The sequence below is a fragment of the Lepisosteus platostomus genome, chromosome 12, assembly GCF_059453375.1.
Source record: "Lepisosteus platostomus isolate fLepPlt1 chromosome 12, fLepPlt1.hap1, whole genome shotgun sequence".
Lineage (NCBI taxonomy): Eukaryota > Metazoa > Chordata > Actinopteri > Semionotiformes > Lepisosteidae > Lepisosteus > Lepisosteus platostomus.
This window is the reverse complement of record NC_142622.1, coordinates 16,924,927-16,941,247: the sequence shown is the minus strand read 5'-3', so window position 1 is coordinate 16,941,247 and position 16,321 is coordinate 16,924,927. Positions and strand designations below refer to the sequence as shown.

General features: G+C 38.8%; 1 protein-coding gene across 1 annotated transcript in view; it reads left to right on the top strand.

Annotated features, from left to right (window-relative positions):
* The window catches only part of LOC148651192 (T-cell differentiation antigen CD6), a 34,717-nt gene that overhangs the window by 16,008 nt on the left and 2,388 nt on the right, over positions 1–16,321 (top strand). Inside the window, exons 3-13 of the mRNA XM_088601178.1 lie at positions 685–999; positions 1,885–2,199; positions 2,535–2,843; positions 5,832–5,888; positions 6,933–7,079; positions 9,861–9,977; positions 10,898–11,011; positions 11,653–11,727; positions 12,752–12,880; positions 14,059–14,148; positions 16,130–16,282. Of these exons, the coding sequence (XP_088457304.1) occupies positions 685–999; positions 1,885–2,199; positions 2,535–2,843; positions 5,832–5,888; positions 6,933–7,079; positions 9,861–9,977; positions 10,898–11,011; positions 11,653–11,727; positions 12,752–12,880; positions 14,059–14,148; positions 16,130–16,282 (1,821 nt within the window). The remainder of the gene's footprint in view (positions 1–684; positions 1,000–1,884; positions 2,200–2,534; positions 2,844–5,831; positions 5,889–6,932; positions 7,080–9,860; positions 9,978–10,897; positions 11,012–11,652; positions 11,728–12,751; positions 12,881–14,058; positions 14,149–16,129; positions 16,283–16,321) is intronic.

Here is a 16,321-nt window from a genome sequence, read left to right as displayed (position 1 = left end):
ATCCTTTTTCTGCCATGAAAGTGCTGACTAGATGTTGTCTTCCTGAGTTTCTAAGAATTCTCATTAGGTCAGGCTTCAAAGTGAGTTATCATGCATAAAAATCATATTTGTTTTTTTAAAAAGATTTTAGATATTAGACATAACATCCATCATTGCTAACCAGGTATGAGTGGAAAAACATACACATTTTGAAAGCTGTTGTACCTGGAATTTTAGCTGATGAAACAAACCTGTCACCTTCTTCACATATTATGAGTCACCTCTGCAATATTTAAATCCTCACCATTTTCTCAAAGTTGCAGAAACAGTCCAAGATTTTTCAGCCTTTGTTAAAATACAAAGGGTTTGAATCATCTTCTGTCACTGCTTCCATTGATGTTTCTGTGCTCTGCTCACTAGGGCTGTTCATGGCTTCACATCAGGCCTCCAGGACTCATTAGGTCACACTGCCAGACACTGATGTGTTTGTGCCTGCTCTTCTTTGTGCTGGTGTTGTGCCACAGGTTGATAAAGTAAGAAAGACTTTCCCCTCAAGGAATCGTATGTACTGTATTTGCTTTGATGTGGGAATGTAGCGTAACTGGCACTTCTAATATGACATTGTTATACAGACTGAATATTATGTCCGATTACTGCTAAACAAGTATTAGGAAGTAAATTGTTCCTCTGCTTTTTCCCATTCAGCTGAGCACCTCATCTCTATATTTAAATTATCAAAGACATGCTCTGGGACTCTAGAGGTTCTTCACAATGGGACTTGGATTCCAGTAATACTTACTCCAGGATCCAGTAATGAACCTGCAAACAGAATCTGTAAAAAACTGGGATGCGGAAAATACTTTCACCGGGATGATAATTCATCACAATACACTGATGGAGAAAACAGAGAAGTCCAGAACACCTCATACCAGATGGAATGTATCTTTGAGAGCCTGGATGTTCTGAAATGCAAACATGTTTGGGAAAGAAATTTTACAAATGTGACAGAGATCTTTTGTGGTAACATCAGAGTTTTTATGTCCTTTGTTGCCGCATTCCATAATTTAAACAGAAGGGCTATTGTCCTGAATTTCTATTAGAACAAGGTTGTTCAGATATAAAGAGGTAGCATGTTTAATGTTTGTATATCCTCCCTGCATTAATGAGGTGGTAGGAAAATGCTGATGTTTCACATTGTAGAGCGTACACTCTAATTACATGTTGCTGAGCTACAACAGGGATTGATTTTTACTAACCAGCAAGTTGACTGAGACACAATTGCAGGATTAAACACAACCCATAATGAGTGTAATGATTCTTACAGGCCTGTATCGAGGCAAACCTGCGAGAGAAATGGATGTCCAAATCAGCCCTCACTCTCACAGTCATACTTGAGCTCAAAACAGTAACCCCAATAATCATTAGTTTGACTTTTTGGTTCTGCTGGTAATAGGCAATGGTCTACATGTAGGATCCCCCTACATGCTATGTTCCATCCACATACTGTAATTCTTTGCTTGTTAGCAAGTTTGCAGAAGAATAAAAGTAATCACAAAACAGATTCTGGAATTGGGGGCTGCATTGCATATGACTGCAGCTGGAGGAAAACCAGCCTGTAAATGTATGTAGCACAACGCAAATATTTTGACCCTATTTAATTTTTTCTAATTTTAGGCTTTTAGCATCTGACATGTAGACATACTACAGCTCTCCCCAAATCCCAGAGTTCTAGCCGATAATCTGAGAAGAGATCACATTTCTTAGTTAAAGTGTACATTTCTTGAAATAATCTTCAAATAGGCACCAGTAATTCTACTATACGACCGAGTTTGAACAAGGGCTCCAGAGAGCTATAGGTTATGACACACTGCTGTTCTCTTACTGGTCTTTTTGCTTGTCACTCAGGACACCAGGCCGTGCGATTGGCGGGAGGCTCCGAGCGCTGTGCTGGGAGAGTAGAGGTGTGGGAGGAGGGACAGTGGGGAACAGTGTGCGATGACGAGTGGGACATCCAAGATGGGCATGTGGTGTGCGCCCAGCTGGGCTGCGGATTCGCTGTGGAGGTGACACACAATGCCATTCCCTTCGGAAAGGGGCTGGGACCAGTGTTACTGGACGACGTCAACTGCACCGGCACGGAGCCCAATCTATGGAGGTGTCCTTTACAAAAGCTCAGTGGGGACTGTGGGCACAAAGAAGATGCTGGAGTTGTGTGCTCAGGTACAAACAGCTGATGTTTAGGAGCCTGAACCATGTAACCTCCCATTTGACCCCTGCACTCTGCATTGAAAGCTGTTGAATTGCAACTTGTAAAAGGGTTAAACAGTGAGTAATAAGTTGCTTTACTGAAAACATTTTAGAAATGCATTATTGTGTACAGTAAAACACTATACTTCTAGGTATATGTCTATTTGCTCTTTAGCAAATATCCTGTGCCAATGTCTTTTCATAGTACTTACATCTACGATACACACAGACAGATGTCCCTTGTGTCTGTGGAGGCGGTAGAGGATGCGCTGTGTGAGTTCTGATGTGGTTTTCTGCCTCTTCCCCAGAGCACAAGGCCGTGCGGTTGACCGGCGGGTTAGACCGCTGTTCAGGGCGAGTGGAGATCCACCGGAATGGGAGCTGGGGAACAGTGTGTGACAATGGGTGGGACAAGCAGGAGGCAGGCATGGTCTGTGCCCTGCTAGGCTGTGGCCCCCCTCAGGAGTACATAATTAATCCACCCTTTACACACGAGAGTGCCTTAAAGTTTTTTTACTACTGCAAAAAAAAACACATCGAACTGTGGGACTGCACGGAGCTCATCAATCACGTATATACCTGCACAGACTCCAATGCTGCAGGGCTCATTTGTCAAGGTAAGTGTGGCATTTGTTTCAGTGCTGTGTGGAAACTTCAGCATTTGGTACCTCCTGCTTGCTTGAAAGTAAGATTCCTTTGCGAATGTAAAAAGAATACAAAATTCAAAATATCGCATGTATTGTTGAAAAATGAATGTCTGACCTCTGGCGATTACTAAGAACCTCATCTTTCCAAAAAATGTATTTGTGCACAAAATAATTCATGTGCTGAATATAACATAGAAAATGTGGTTATATATTTTAGAAATGAAATGTTTTCCCATCACCTGCAGTAATTATTTAATACGAAGAAATACAATTCACACTAACATTTCCAACATGAAACAAAATCAACAAAATATTCTTGACTGGTAGAAAATCTAAAAATCATTTAGGTTCTCAAATATGAAGATTTATTTAAAATTCCAAACTGTATTATCTATGTTGAACTGCTGTATCTTCAATTTGCATAATTAATTTTAAAACTCTATAATTCTAAACTACATTTTAGACAGTTTCCAAACATTATTCATCAAATGGCCATAAACGTAGCTTGAATTGAAGTATTTTACTAATAGGAGGTTGGGTTGAGAAAATTCCTGTCACTCACTAAGTAGAGGTTACAAATTAACAAGACACCTCTGTTATACTTCCAAACCCACATACAACCTAACAAAAATGGTGATAAAAGACACCTGCAGATGGTTGAATTCTTCCAAGACACACAGTATCAGTCCTTATTTTTGGGGTTCCCTAGTCCAACAGGTTTCAAAGGTCATCAATAAATCATAAGTTTCTAAACACGTGACCTATTTTATTGTAATCAGTCAAGTAATTAAGATTACTTAATTGAACAGTAACTTATGGTAGGGGAGGCCAACTCTGGTCCTCAAGAGCCATTGTCCAGCAGTTTTATAGGTCTCTTTTAAATCTCCAGCATTTTAAGAACAAGTAAGGCTTCAACTTCGTTAAGCAAATAATGAGTTCAGTTAGGTCTTTAATGACTGAGGCAGTAGGAAAATCAGAATCCTTCTGATCCTCTGGCACTAAAATTGTGACCTCTGATTTATCAAAGTTTGGAGTCTATGTCAAAAGGTGACCAATCCAACTAACTTGAATGGGCCTGTCCAACAGCAGGACTATTACCCCATCTTAAACTAACTGTAGCCAGGCTGGAGTGCAGGGCTCCCGTTGATAAGAATGTGGATGCATGGTGTTCTCAGTGCACAATCAATCAGGCAGTCAGCCCAGGGGTTCCCAGCCCTGATCCTGGAGGTCCCCTGTCTTTTCGGATGCTTATTCCAGCCGAGCATAAGCTTTAGCACAAGCTAATTCATTTCAGTTGTCTATCTGGGGCATGTTTCCCAAATTGCTTTAGGGTCTTCAGGTTTAATGCAATTTAGATGCCAAACTGGAACAATACACTTGAAGCTGGGGACTTTTGAACTGAGTTCAGAACCAGCCAAAAAAAAATGGAAACAAGGTAGCAGGACAATCAAAGGCATCAATTATCTCCAGAGATCAGCAGCTCAGCTCGATCGAAAACCAATTGGTTCAAGATTCCCCAAGGATCAGGACTAATGAATTAGCCTATGCTGGGTGGGAGAAAAATAGAGACTTTTATTGAAGGGCTGAAATGCAGGGGGTGTGGACTATCTTTACTTTTGTAAGAGCTGATTCCCATACGAAAAAACATTAATTTAACCCACCAATGGACCCAGACTCCCACTTGTTGATACTGCTTAGTCTTGTCACAACCACTTCCTAAAACATTGAAGGAGTCTTTGTCTTTCAATATTAGATGGAAGTTGCTGTTTTCTAAAGGAAGCTTTACTGAGTAATGTGACATTTGCTAATGTTCACTAAATTCACCATTTACAGGTATGTCTAACTGTGACAACAGTCAGATCATCTGAAACATATAAGCAGATGTGTGATATACTGCTATCTCCTCCCCTCCAGTTGCACATATATGGCTGCAGGCACACTTGCAAAACGACGACATATGTGACCTCAGTTCATAACTACGCAATTAATCGTTAATAAGGCTCACCTGGTGGCAGTGTAGTGTGAGTTGTTAGACCCCCTGCTGCAGACACTGCTGCTGTTGTACATTAAGAGAGGTGCTTTACCCCAGTTGCTCCTGTCCAACCATTTCTATACAGATGTAACAGTGACCACTGAGGGGTAATCTCTGTGATGGACTGGTGTCTCATCCGGGGTGGGGGAATCACATTACAGAAGCCAGGATAAGCCCTGGCCCAATGAGTCATGCGGCTTTGGAATGGCAAAGGATCATTTAACCATTCAGGAATACAAATACATTCATAAATTAGTGACATGATTGAAAAAGATCTACCAACAAACTCCCTAATCTCACTGTACTTTTTGCTTTTAAACATTGCTTAATTGAAAGAAGAAATCAACCGTGTTCAGAGCAACAAAATAATACATTTTCAAGCATTCTAAATGTATTTGTCAAGTAATTCACACCATCCTTTGATTTACAGCCGTCCTAATAAAGGAAAAACACATAAAGTTGCCATCACACTTTAAAAACTTACAATCACATTTTAAGTGAATTTGGTCTAAAGCAGCCAGTGTCACTCCTTCATGCAGTATATTTTCCAAGAGGAGAAAGTTACCTTTTTCAGGGATGCAGAGATATTTTTTCGATTTAGGGATTATGATAGGGAAGAACAGATTGTCTTGTCTCTTCCTTTCATCACATGGTGCATGTCATACGTGCTGTGCCTATGATTGTGAGAAAAGGCAAACAAATCTATTGTAAATGAAAGACATTGGACTAGGAGACAAGACACGTGTGACAAGTGTTCTGAAAGATATGTTGCACATATTCAAAGATGCAGTTAGTAAAAATGATCTGCAGTTTGCCTCTTTACAGAACTTAAATCTCTTCTTCACATGTGTTTAAGGCCAGTTTCAGTGTAATAAGGGGTCTATTGTCTGTCACTGTTTGATGGCCTCTTTTTTTATCTTCTGCAGGATCACTTGGTTTCCCAAATATTACAACACCGGCACCTACCAACAATTATACAACAGGTAAAGGTTTCAGTAATTCCAATGTGTTGTAATTAGACACTATAGTGAAATAACTTGATTTCTTAGTCATATTTAGATTAATTTATATAAATGAAGGTTTAATAGATATTTTATTAATCATCCATTATAAATTGATCTTCTGATGAAGGATGTTAATAAAACATCTGTAGATATTCAGTAGTAAGGAAGTTAGGATTAGCATAATCACAACTGTATCCAAGTATGTTTTTTTAACATTGTACATTAACTATGCATTGATGCATAGTAAATTGGTCATTAACAGAATCTCTATTACGCCCTTTTTATACAATTAGACAAAGAAAATAACTTTCTATGTTAAAGAAAGGTTTAAAATATTAAACATAGAGCACTTCAGCCTGGTTTTTAATCATTTACACCTCATGTGTACAACATAAAAGTCCTTTTCTTTTGCATTTATTTGTAGATTGCAATCTTATGATTTCCTTTTGATTAATATTGTAATTTTGCATGTACTTGAAATGTATCACATGTATTCATGGCGTGTTCCACAATTGTCCACAATCCTCAACATGAATAATGATGTGTATGTATTTTGTACATTGTATATTTTGTACCTTTAATCCACATCTGAAATTATTTAATCCACATTTTAAGCTTTTTTCCAACAAAGAATTAGTATTAAAACCCCCAATAAAAAAATATGAAAGATCTAAAATACTTATAGTAATTGTGTGCACCTTAATTAATGTAAGCTTGCCATACAAAGGGGTGAATATGTACAGTATGAAATTAGCATAATTTAGCTTTTGCTGACTTTTAACTGATGTTAAATATCATGCTGATATTTCACCCATAAATATGTAGAAAGTAAGCGTTCCAGGTGTTATTTAAAATGTTTCCTTTAAAAATTTGTATAGATAATTTGTAATTGAATAGACCTGAAAAAAGAGGCAAATCTCTTTTAATAACCCTGTGATGAGTTGGTGATAGCTAAATCCAGTGAAAGCATCTTTTTTCAAATCGCTTTGTTATTTTATTAATGCACGTTATTTTCTGTTTCAGGGCCTGTGACCACAGCAAGTAATGAAGATGAAAGCACAGGTTTCGTTCTGTCCTTTCCTCTGCTGGGCTGTTTTTTGCTGTTGTTCCTTCTGATCCTGGCCTTAATAGTAATTGCAGTGCTCTTCGGAAGATACCGGAAAAAAGAGGGTGAGTGAGACAGGATTTTGTAATAGTTCAGAAACACCAGTGCTTTCTTTCATTAAATTAATATATGATCTCTTACCTGGAAAAATCATACATGTAAAACTGGTTAAATAAGCATATTGAAATCACAGTGGAGAAACTTAAAACTGTACCTAAAACTAACTATACTTAAATCTTAATTAAAACTGTACACGTAGATGTTTAAAGTAGTTTTAGAAAATAATTAACAACATTTGTTTACTCTGGTACATTTTCATATACAGTAGATGAAAACAATGTTAAGATTATAAAAAATCACAAATGAAAACCAATTACTTTATTTCTTACAAGTGTAAGAGAGGCAGAAGGTTATATAATTATCTCATGTTACTGTAAAACGTTAGATATCCTCTACATTTCATTGCACTCATCACTGAATGTAACTTTGTGTACATTTTTTAATGCCGAGTAAAAGTTACAGTTTTTTAAAGTTTTTGCTGTTTAAAAATAATGTTGGAGTTTGTATACTCTATTCAGACTTGCCTGGTGTAACTTAAAACCTCTTCACATTTGAAGAAAGCGCAGCTGATTGCATTAGGCACAGAAACAGTGTATCGCCCTTGGAAAAGTTAAACTCTAGTTTTATTTTCCAGTTTTCATCCATCTTAAAGAAATTCAGGACAGCACAGTCCAACAGGGAGTCCTTTATGAAAAATATATTCTCCAAATTAACCTCCGTTGCCTAAAACGCATGTACACTTTCACTCTAGACAGAATTAATAGGCATATGCTGTAGCTTAAGTATTCAGTAGGAATTAGAACTCCTAAGAGGCTGAAAAAAATAAGACAGAAATGACAAATGTCCTTCTAGATCCATCTAACTCTTGAGTGCTAATAGGAATTGATTGTTGTAATTAATCTGAGTATCTCATTCGTCTTTTTCTTGAAAGCCAAGATATCATCTTTGATAACACGACTGAGTACTGTAGCTTGTTCCAGACACCCACAACTCTTTCTGTAAGGAGGTGCCTTTCATTCTGTTTCAGATGTACTTCCCCTTAAGTTTCAAACATGTACTTTAGGGCCACCAATTCTGTAACATGCCTAATTCTAATAAGACCAAATTCTTTGATTATTTGAACACCTCTTTCCTTGCTTTCACAACAGACAAAAATAATACTTCAGATATACTGTAACCCTTTATTATTCACAGTCTGAAGAAGTATCAACAATTCCTTTAATGTGGAGAAAAGTAATACGAAACGAAACACTGGATACAAATAACTCATAGGATTTACATGTATTTCAATAACAGGTTACCAGATATCTAGTTCGGTTTCTTCTCCTTCCACCACTGGTTTTTGAAAAATACCGTACAAGATGTGATTTGTAAGTGCTCGGTTCACTAAGCCAAGCTTACGACAAGACTTGTTGATTTGTAGAAACACTGCATTGTGCCTGCAACGGTCTACTTTCACAAACAGGCTATTAACTTAGATGTGGAAAAGTTTCTATCATGAGACGAACACATGGAACACAATTCCTGGGAGCTAGAATATCACATTTCCTCAGGGCTGCTGTTCACAAACAGCAGGCAGCAATATAAATATCAGTGGAAACAGGGTGCAAGACTTTTACCAGTAGGAAGTGAAATAACAAGAATCTGTAGCAATAGCTGCTCCCTTCTACAATGCAAAGGAGCAAAACCAATGTTTCAAAGCACGGTTTTTGTTAGCAGTGCAGGGGGAAATTCATCTTCTAAATAAGGTCAGCTTGAGGTGGAAGACTGGAAGGCTGCAGTATATACAGCTCACAGCTGGGCAGCCATATACAGTATGCAGGGAAAAAATGACAGGGAGTAATTATTTAGAGAGATAGCGACACAGGAAGTGCAGGCAGATGAGTAACTTTGTGTCTGCCTCTCCTCCCCGCCCCACCTCTGGTGTCCTTAATTCTTCTGCGTCTCATTTAAAATGAAAAACAAAGAGAACATGACTTCCTGGCAAAGGCTTCCTGTTAAGTAAGTTCAGAGGCTGTTTTTCTAAGTTAGACCTGCCACTGACAAGATGATAGGTACCCAGGCTTTCAGCTAATTGAAATGCGAATGTTCTGTAGATGAATGATCTTCAACTATTAATTAACAAATGTTCTGAAATTGTGTATTCCTGGTGTTACTTATGATTCTGTGCTTTCTTGTAGTTGTATTATCCTTATTGTTACATATATGATGTTGTATCATTATAATTTTTTGTGACAGCTGTCTCCTTTAAGACATCGTTTTAATTGTATTTGTCATGAGGTTAATATTGCTATGCATTTGCAAAACACATACCTCATCATGCAAATGACCCCAGCAGGCTGGAATCCTGTCCTGTTGAACATTGTATTGTATACCGATTTCATTGCCTGTGAAAGAAAGTAAAAAAATAATTTTGAGCATGGTGTGTGAGGGAAGGAGGGATATGAGTTTCTATGAGCTTCAGTATTAATGTGTGTGAATAAACCCTTCCAAATAAAGTTTCAAAACTGATTTTGCATTATGTTTGCAATCAGCTGATAATTGTGAATTTCTTGCTCAGTTCTGTAAATGCAAACCAGCTGTTATTGTTCCTTTGTTCCAAGCTGTGTTTTATTTCATTTACGGAAAACAATAAAATGCACTTTTGCAAAATTTCAAGGTTTTTGGGTGCTTTTTTAAACCTTTTTTGTACCAAAATGTATTGGGATGTCTTGAAAAACACATGAGGTGACTGCTGTGGCTAACTGAGAGTGCTGCTACTGGAGTTTTTCTCCTTGTCTCCACAGTGATGCCTGTCCAGCTGAACAGTACTGGCCGCCACATTACCTCAGAAAGACAGGACAATGATTACGACGAGTCTGTGGACCTCATCAAAGTCACAGCAAACAACCCAGATGGCCACGGTCAGTCTCCGCTCATCCCCTCTGAGGCTCAAACCTAGAATTGAAAAAAAAAACCCACTAGAATCAAAAAGGGGTCAACAGAATTTGAAGAAGAGAAGCTCCGTTTTCTCAACGTTTTTTTTGTTTTCTAAAACGCTCCTAATTTCTGCTCCCGACCTCGACAGTATTATTTAAGTGATTGGGTCTTTACTAAGGGAACGATAAAACGGGTTAAAATTTCAGCAGACCAAAGCGGGAGATTAAGGGGTAGGATTGTGGAGCTGAGTCAGTGAGCGAGCTAGGAAGGGACAAGCAGAGGTCAACTCCACACAAAAGCAGAAAAGTGCAAAGAAAAACTTGGCTGTTAAGCCTTCTTCTGGTGTGGTCTTTCATTTTTCAAGACTTTCAAGTCTTACTGTTACAAATTTACTGAAACACTAGGTTTTTTATAGTAGTATGAAATTCCAGTGAAATGGAGTAATCGTGAAAACTGTCATATGCACACATCCTCCCACTAATGGAGAAGGAAAAAGCTGAGTATCTTTCATTTCATCTTTCATCTCATACATTCTACATTTAGTAGCAACAGTTTAGTGATCTGGTTACGGGAAGTTCTTTTGGTGTCCACACAATATTGCAGTTTGTGCATCTGAGCTTATTCATATTGGTTCACACTTTGTTAGCGAGTGTTTCGCTCTTGGTGAGCTCAGATTAAATTGAGCTAGCATCTTAGGAAAGACCCTGTGAACAAGAAGGAGCTTTTTTATCTGTGACAGCGACGTTATAGACGTTATATGATTCTCTGCTTCTAAGACCCCTACAGTCAGAGCTTATTTTTTCTGTGGTTCAAATTAGCCAAGAGAAGGCTTTCTGCAATTGTAGACTCAACAGTCCTCCTACAGATAAACAAATGTGCTGTTCCTCATCATGCTGATTTCCAGTGAATCCTGAACTTCAAACAGCCCCGAGCAATGATGACACCTCCTCATTTGACTCCGATTACGAGCATTATGACTTCAGCGCAGAGCCTGCTGCCGCCATGTCCACCTTTCAAAGTAAGAGGCCAGCAGCTGCAGCCTCTGTGTTGCCCTTCTTCTCTTCTCTTGTTTCTGCTCCTTCTTTCAGATACAGATGTTCTGATGCAGCAGGTTAGTTCTTAAAAGCCTACAGCTTATTTTTGGAAGGTCAAACACTGTCAAAATAAAACGAGCTGCCTTTTAGCAGGGGTAGGACCCCATTTAGAGATGCTTGCGGAGACAGCTGGCAGATTGTCTGTTTGTTTACTCTGTTTTTGGTTGTCATTGACACTAAATGCTATCTTAATGTACTGTAACAATGTGGGTGGCAGCTTCTGCATTATAAACCAAATGTGCCAAATTGTACTGTTTCTCACACAGTTCTAAACCAAATTCAAGCCATAAACTTTCTGCCAGCTGTGTTTCAGGGACACCCCATGTTTCCGCAGAGTAATGCTTAGTTAAATGATACAGCAGATATATGTATTCGACAAAACACCAAGCATCAAATGGAGCAACTGGTAGCTTGCTCCTCATGAATCCTGCAGGGGGATATTTCAATAGTGAAATGAATGTAATTACTCTTTGCTTTAGTCGGCACCATTTGAAAGCTATTTCTGGAAGATCACTCAGTAACCATTCTACTTTTATTTCTATTTTGTCACCACTATGGTTTCCAGATTCTTTGCGGAACAGAACGGAAAACAGGAGCCCTATGTTTAATTCCATACCACTGTGCAGTCTGGCTGAAGAAGGTGAGTTCACTTGTTTATCAAAGAAGGCCAAAGGTCTTCAACAAAAATGTATCTGGATCGATAGAAGTCTCAGACATATTACCAGCCTGTGTTCAGGTCAGAGTTCTTCTCATGACCTTTCCACAATCTTCTTTCTTCAGCTCTCCAAGTAGAGTATGAGTTTTCATTTCATGTTGCCATTTTGCTTAAATCCTTGTCTATTTTTTCCAGATCTAAGGACCGTGTCCAACATTGCCTTTTTCCAGCGATGATCTATAGCTCTTAGGTGCAGGGCCATTTCCTTTTCATTTTGTTCTTGCCTCACAAAAGCCATGTTATACTCTAGTCCATTCTTCTCTACTTAATACCACTTTTCTTGCTATTTCAAAGAAATGTTTTTGGGTTCCTCCTTCGGGTGTCAGTGGTTTTTTGGATCAGTCATCACCAAGTATCAAACAGGATATTTCATGAAAAAATAAAACATTTACTCACTGAAAAAAATGAAGAATGTTACTGAATAATTTTGTTTTTTTCTATTCAGCACAGTCAGTTGAGTCTTAATGACTCTAAAAACAATTCTTTATCTAGATCCCCCAAACTCTGTCAAGGTGATGGCAAGAAAAACATTCCTCAAACATTTGTAAGGTTCTATTGTATTTCAGGTGGCTGAGTTCATCTCATAAATCTTATAAATTATTAATTCAAAGAGAAGAATTTGTTTTACTTTTAAAACGGTATTAAAACCTCCTTTTGAAATCTGATGCAGTAAAATCCTATAATTACAATACTACTTGCTACTACAGACACCAACCTTGTCTCTAGCATGGTGTACAAAACTTCAAACAGTTGTCTTTTTTCCATAACTGTAGGATTATAAGTGACCTTTTAGAAATCCGTCACCATAATTGTTAATTTTGTCTTTGACATCAGCATGGGCTAACTAGGTTATATTTTTTCACTAAATAAATGTTCTAGAATTCAAATGATCACAGCTGACAGAACATAATTTTTCCTTTCTGTTTTATGCATGTATTTTATGCTCCAGAAACTCCAAACACTCTCCAGGTACCAACATTTACAAATCCCAACATAAATGAAGACACTTCAAGCACTTCTTCTGGAGAAAGCAATTTCTATAATAATTCTGAGAAACAAAAAACATTGAGCCTACCAGGTAAGCATTCATCATTCTGATGAAATACTGCCACAGCATTAACAAAACTGAATCCTCTATCAGAAGACACTGATGGACACTGAATCTTTATGAAATGTTGACATGTACAGTATACTTTATATAATGCCAAAGTGCATTTCTGGGTTTTCTTTTTATGAAAACATCCAATAGGAAGTTGTGATTAGCATGGTAAACTAAGAAATCCAAAAATGTAAGCGTCATACAGTATGTGTGATCCAGAAATATATTGAAAGCCTCCTAACATGTACACCAAAATAAAGATAAAATGATGAAAGCTTTGAGTTTACTGCGCTGATTGATGGCTCACATTTCGGAAATGTTAGTTTACCATGCTGTGACCATGATGGTCCAGTTCTGAACAGATACAGAGCCTTCTGGTTTTTACAACTCATCTCACACTCAGTACAGTGACTGGCACCCTGCAGCAGCTGGAGATCACCAGCTGCACTCAGTGGCCACAACACAAGAATAACCCACTGAATAACTGGACAGAAATAGCCAGCTCTCCAGCTCAGGCTGAGAAATACAGACAGCTTAATTCTGTCCCCTTCCTCTAGGGCTGCTTTCAGTTGGGGTACTGATATTGGTCATTGTGTCCGAGATTCAATTCTGTGTCCTGTTGGTATTGAGATACTAACATTGGCCATGGATGTATGAGTTTTCTTTTAAATGGATGTATGGCATAAATGCTAATTACATGTACTGCATTTTACATGCACTTATATAGCTGACTGTGTGTGACAAGGCCCCAATGTTTTGAAGATAAAACATCTTTGTGTGAGTTACAATACATTTGAAATAATAGCATTATTATTATTGAAATAATAACTACATGTTTTAACACGGAACTACTACTTTAAAATAAAATTAGTCGGACTGAAATGATTGAGTGCCCCCCAAATAAATCTGTGCACAAGAGATTTAAGAGAGATTATTTTGTTTTGATTATAAATACGCTTTATTCTGCATTATTCTGAACACAATTATAAAAAATCGAAGCCAATACAAGACACAAAAAGCAGATGCAGAACTGTACATTACATTTCCCAGTCTGATTCTACCGGGCTAACAAGAGCGACACTTGTGCTGCGTGACTGCAACTGAGCCCACAGCTGTCATGGAGGTGTAGAAATGTCCTAATCGCAGGTCTCATTCAGTTGCAGAAGACTCCTTCGATTCCTCCAGCACCTCGTCAGGAGAATGCTATGAAAACACAGACCAGAACGCTGACCAGCTGCCAGCACCAGGTCTCCCACTGTTTGTTTATTTTCTGTCAAAGCTCACCAGACGTTGTGTTCTCCAGGCAGTGACCACGATGTGCACAATGGGTCAAGGCCCCTTGCTTCTTTGATCACCAAAAGGCCACAATAGGGGCAGCAAATGGAGGTTACCTGTAACCCAGAAAGCTCAAACCACAGGGCTTCTCTGGTGTGGCCAGCCAAGGAAAACCTCAGCGCCGATGATGCTCAGTGAATGTATGAGGGGTCTCCCTCCCTGAGCCACAGACCCAGGGGTCAGGTGCCACGGCTCAGAGCTGAGGAGGTGATCTCTGCACCAGAGGGTCCAACCTGCATGCAGAACAGGAACCACATGGATGACCACACCTCACCTCTTAGAAACCAATATGAACCTTACTGTTCAATTCATTCCACTGAGCCCATTAAGAGAAATCACATTTCCTATTTTGTTTGCATGTCCCACTGTTTGTTTGTTTTTTTGAGAGCACTTCTTCCAGCTGTGAAATGATGTCTTTGCTTCTGCACAAATGAGACGCTCTCCAGATACTACACTGACCGTGACAAGACAACCCGCTCCTAGTATCTGTGCACTACTGCAGCCCACCCCAGCCATGACAAACCACCTGGGCAATTAAAGGGGTTGGGTTTTAAAAGTGGCACTGTGGCCCTAACTGCTGTTTACTCCTCTAAATGCACATTTGCAAACAAATGAAGAACCTGAGCCAGAAGCTGTGATTATTAGAAGGCATGTGTTGGGCAGGACAATAGCTCAACTTACAAAATAATGAACCTTCGGTATCCTACTTTATTTTCATTGCTGTACCAATTAAAAGAATACTTACAGAGATAGTTCAGGTGGGTAGCTGTGTCAGCATGCGTAGTCTGCAAACGAACAAGTAATAGGTTTATTCCATGCTGAAAAGAGAAGAGAGAAAACACAACGTTTCGGCTGTGAAGCCTTCTTCAGGTGTGTACTTACAGAGATTCCCCCCTTTTTACTTTGAGGGCATTCTAAAACTAAGAGATTTTACAGGCATCCTAAAACTATGTTTAAAGTACAGTATTGGTACTGAAGGCATACAAACACATTTTACAGATATTTTTTTTGTTTAAAATTTGTTGGCTTATTTAAACAACAGTATTGTCAGAATTGTGCACAGTGAAATTATAACAACTGTTAAATTTAATACCCCATCTCAACATCACATCAACAAACAAATTTGCTCCACTCCAAGACCTGGAGTCTTGGATTTGGGATCCACCTGTGGAGCCATCTTCAGGTGGACATGTGTGTAATTAGCTCCCACTGGTGGACATGTGTGATGTTAGCTAACTCTGGTGGACTTTATATTATATTACCAGTTCCAGTTCCACCAGTTCCCTCTGGTGAATATGTATAACTTTATCTCCCTCTATTGGACATGTGTGTTACTAGCTCCCTCTAACGGACACTGTTATATTGGCTGTGACAGGTGCGTGCTGTCATTATTCATGAACCCAACAGTACTGTATGTCCACCAAAAGTTGTTATGTTGTCTGACCAGGCCAGTTAATGTTATATTACATGTATTACATGTAAACATAACCTACCGCTCTTCCCTCTGGACCAGAATTTACAAACCAATTCCCCAGCATGGTGACAGGGGACATTTTGCTGTTGGAGGTGCTGTTTTATGAGTCATTAAACTGAGATCTATTTTGCTAAACCCCAGTGTCATGGCTATATTCCCCTCTCTTTTTTTCCACAATATGTCTTACTTAAAGTTCCCCCTTAATTTAAACTGGTGAAGCAGTTTCTCTTCAACTCTACTTGACTGCTATACAAATGCAATTAATTAGCAATTAAAACTATCAATGTATTATTAATTCTGCATTGATATAATGAGCTTCTCTACAATGCCTTGGTTTGCTCAAGAAGAAGACTTATAGATTGTGTAAGTCCTGAAGAATGTGGTGAAGTTTAAGATTTCTTCGTTGTTTCTTTTAAAAGACATTGCAGGTCCTTTATGGTCAGAGGACACCAGTACACTGCTGCAGCCCTGCTCCTACCTGACTCCAGGTGACTGCCTGATGACCCCTGTGACAAATGACCCTGAGTACTACAGCTGTCCTCCACCAGGCCCCACAGCCAGCGCTGATCCAGGTAAATATCCAGGTCTCCTCTCCAATAAGTATTTTAGGG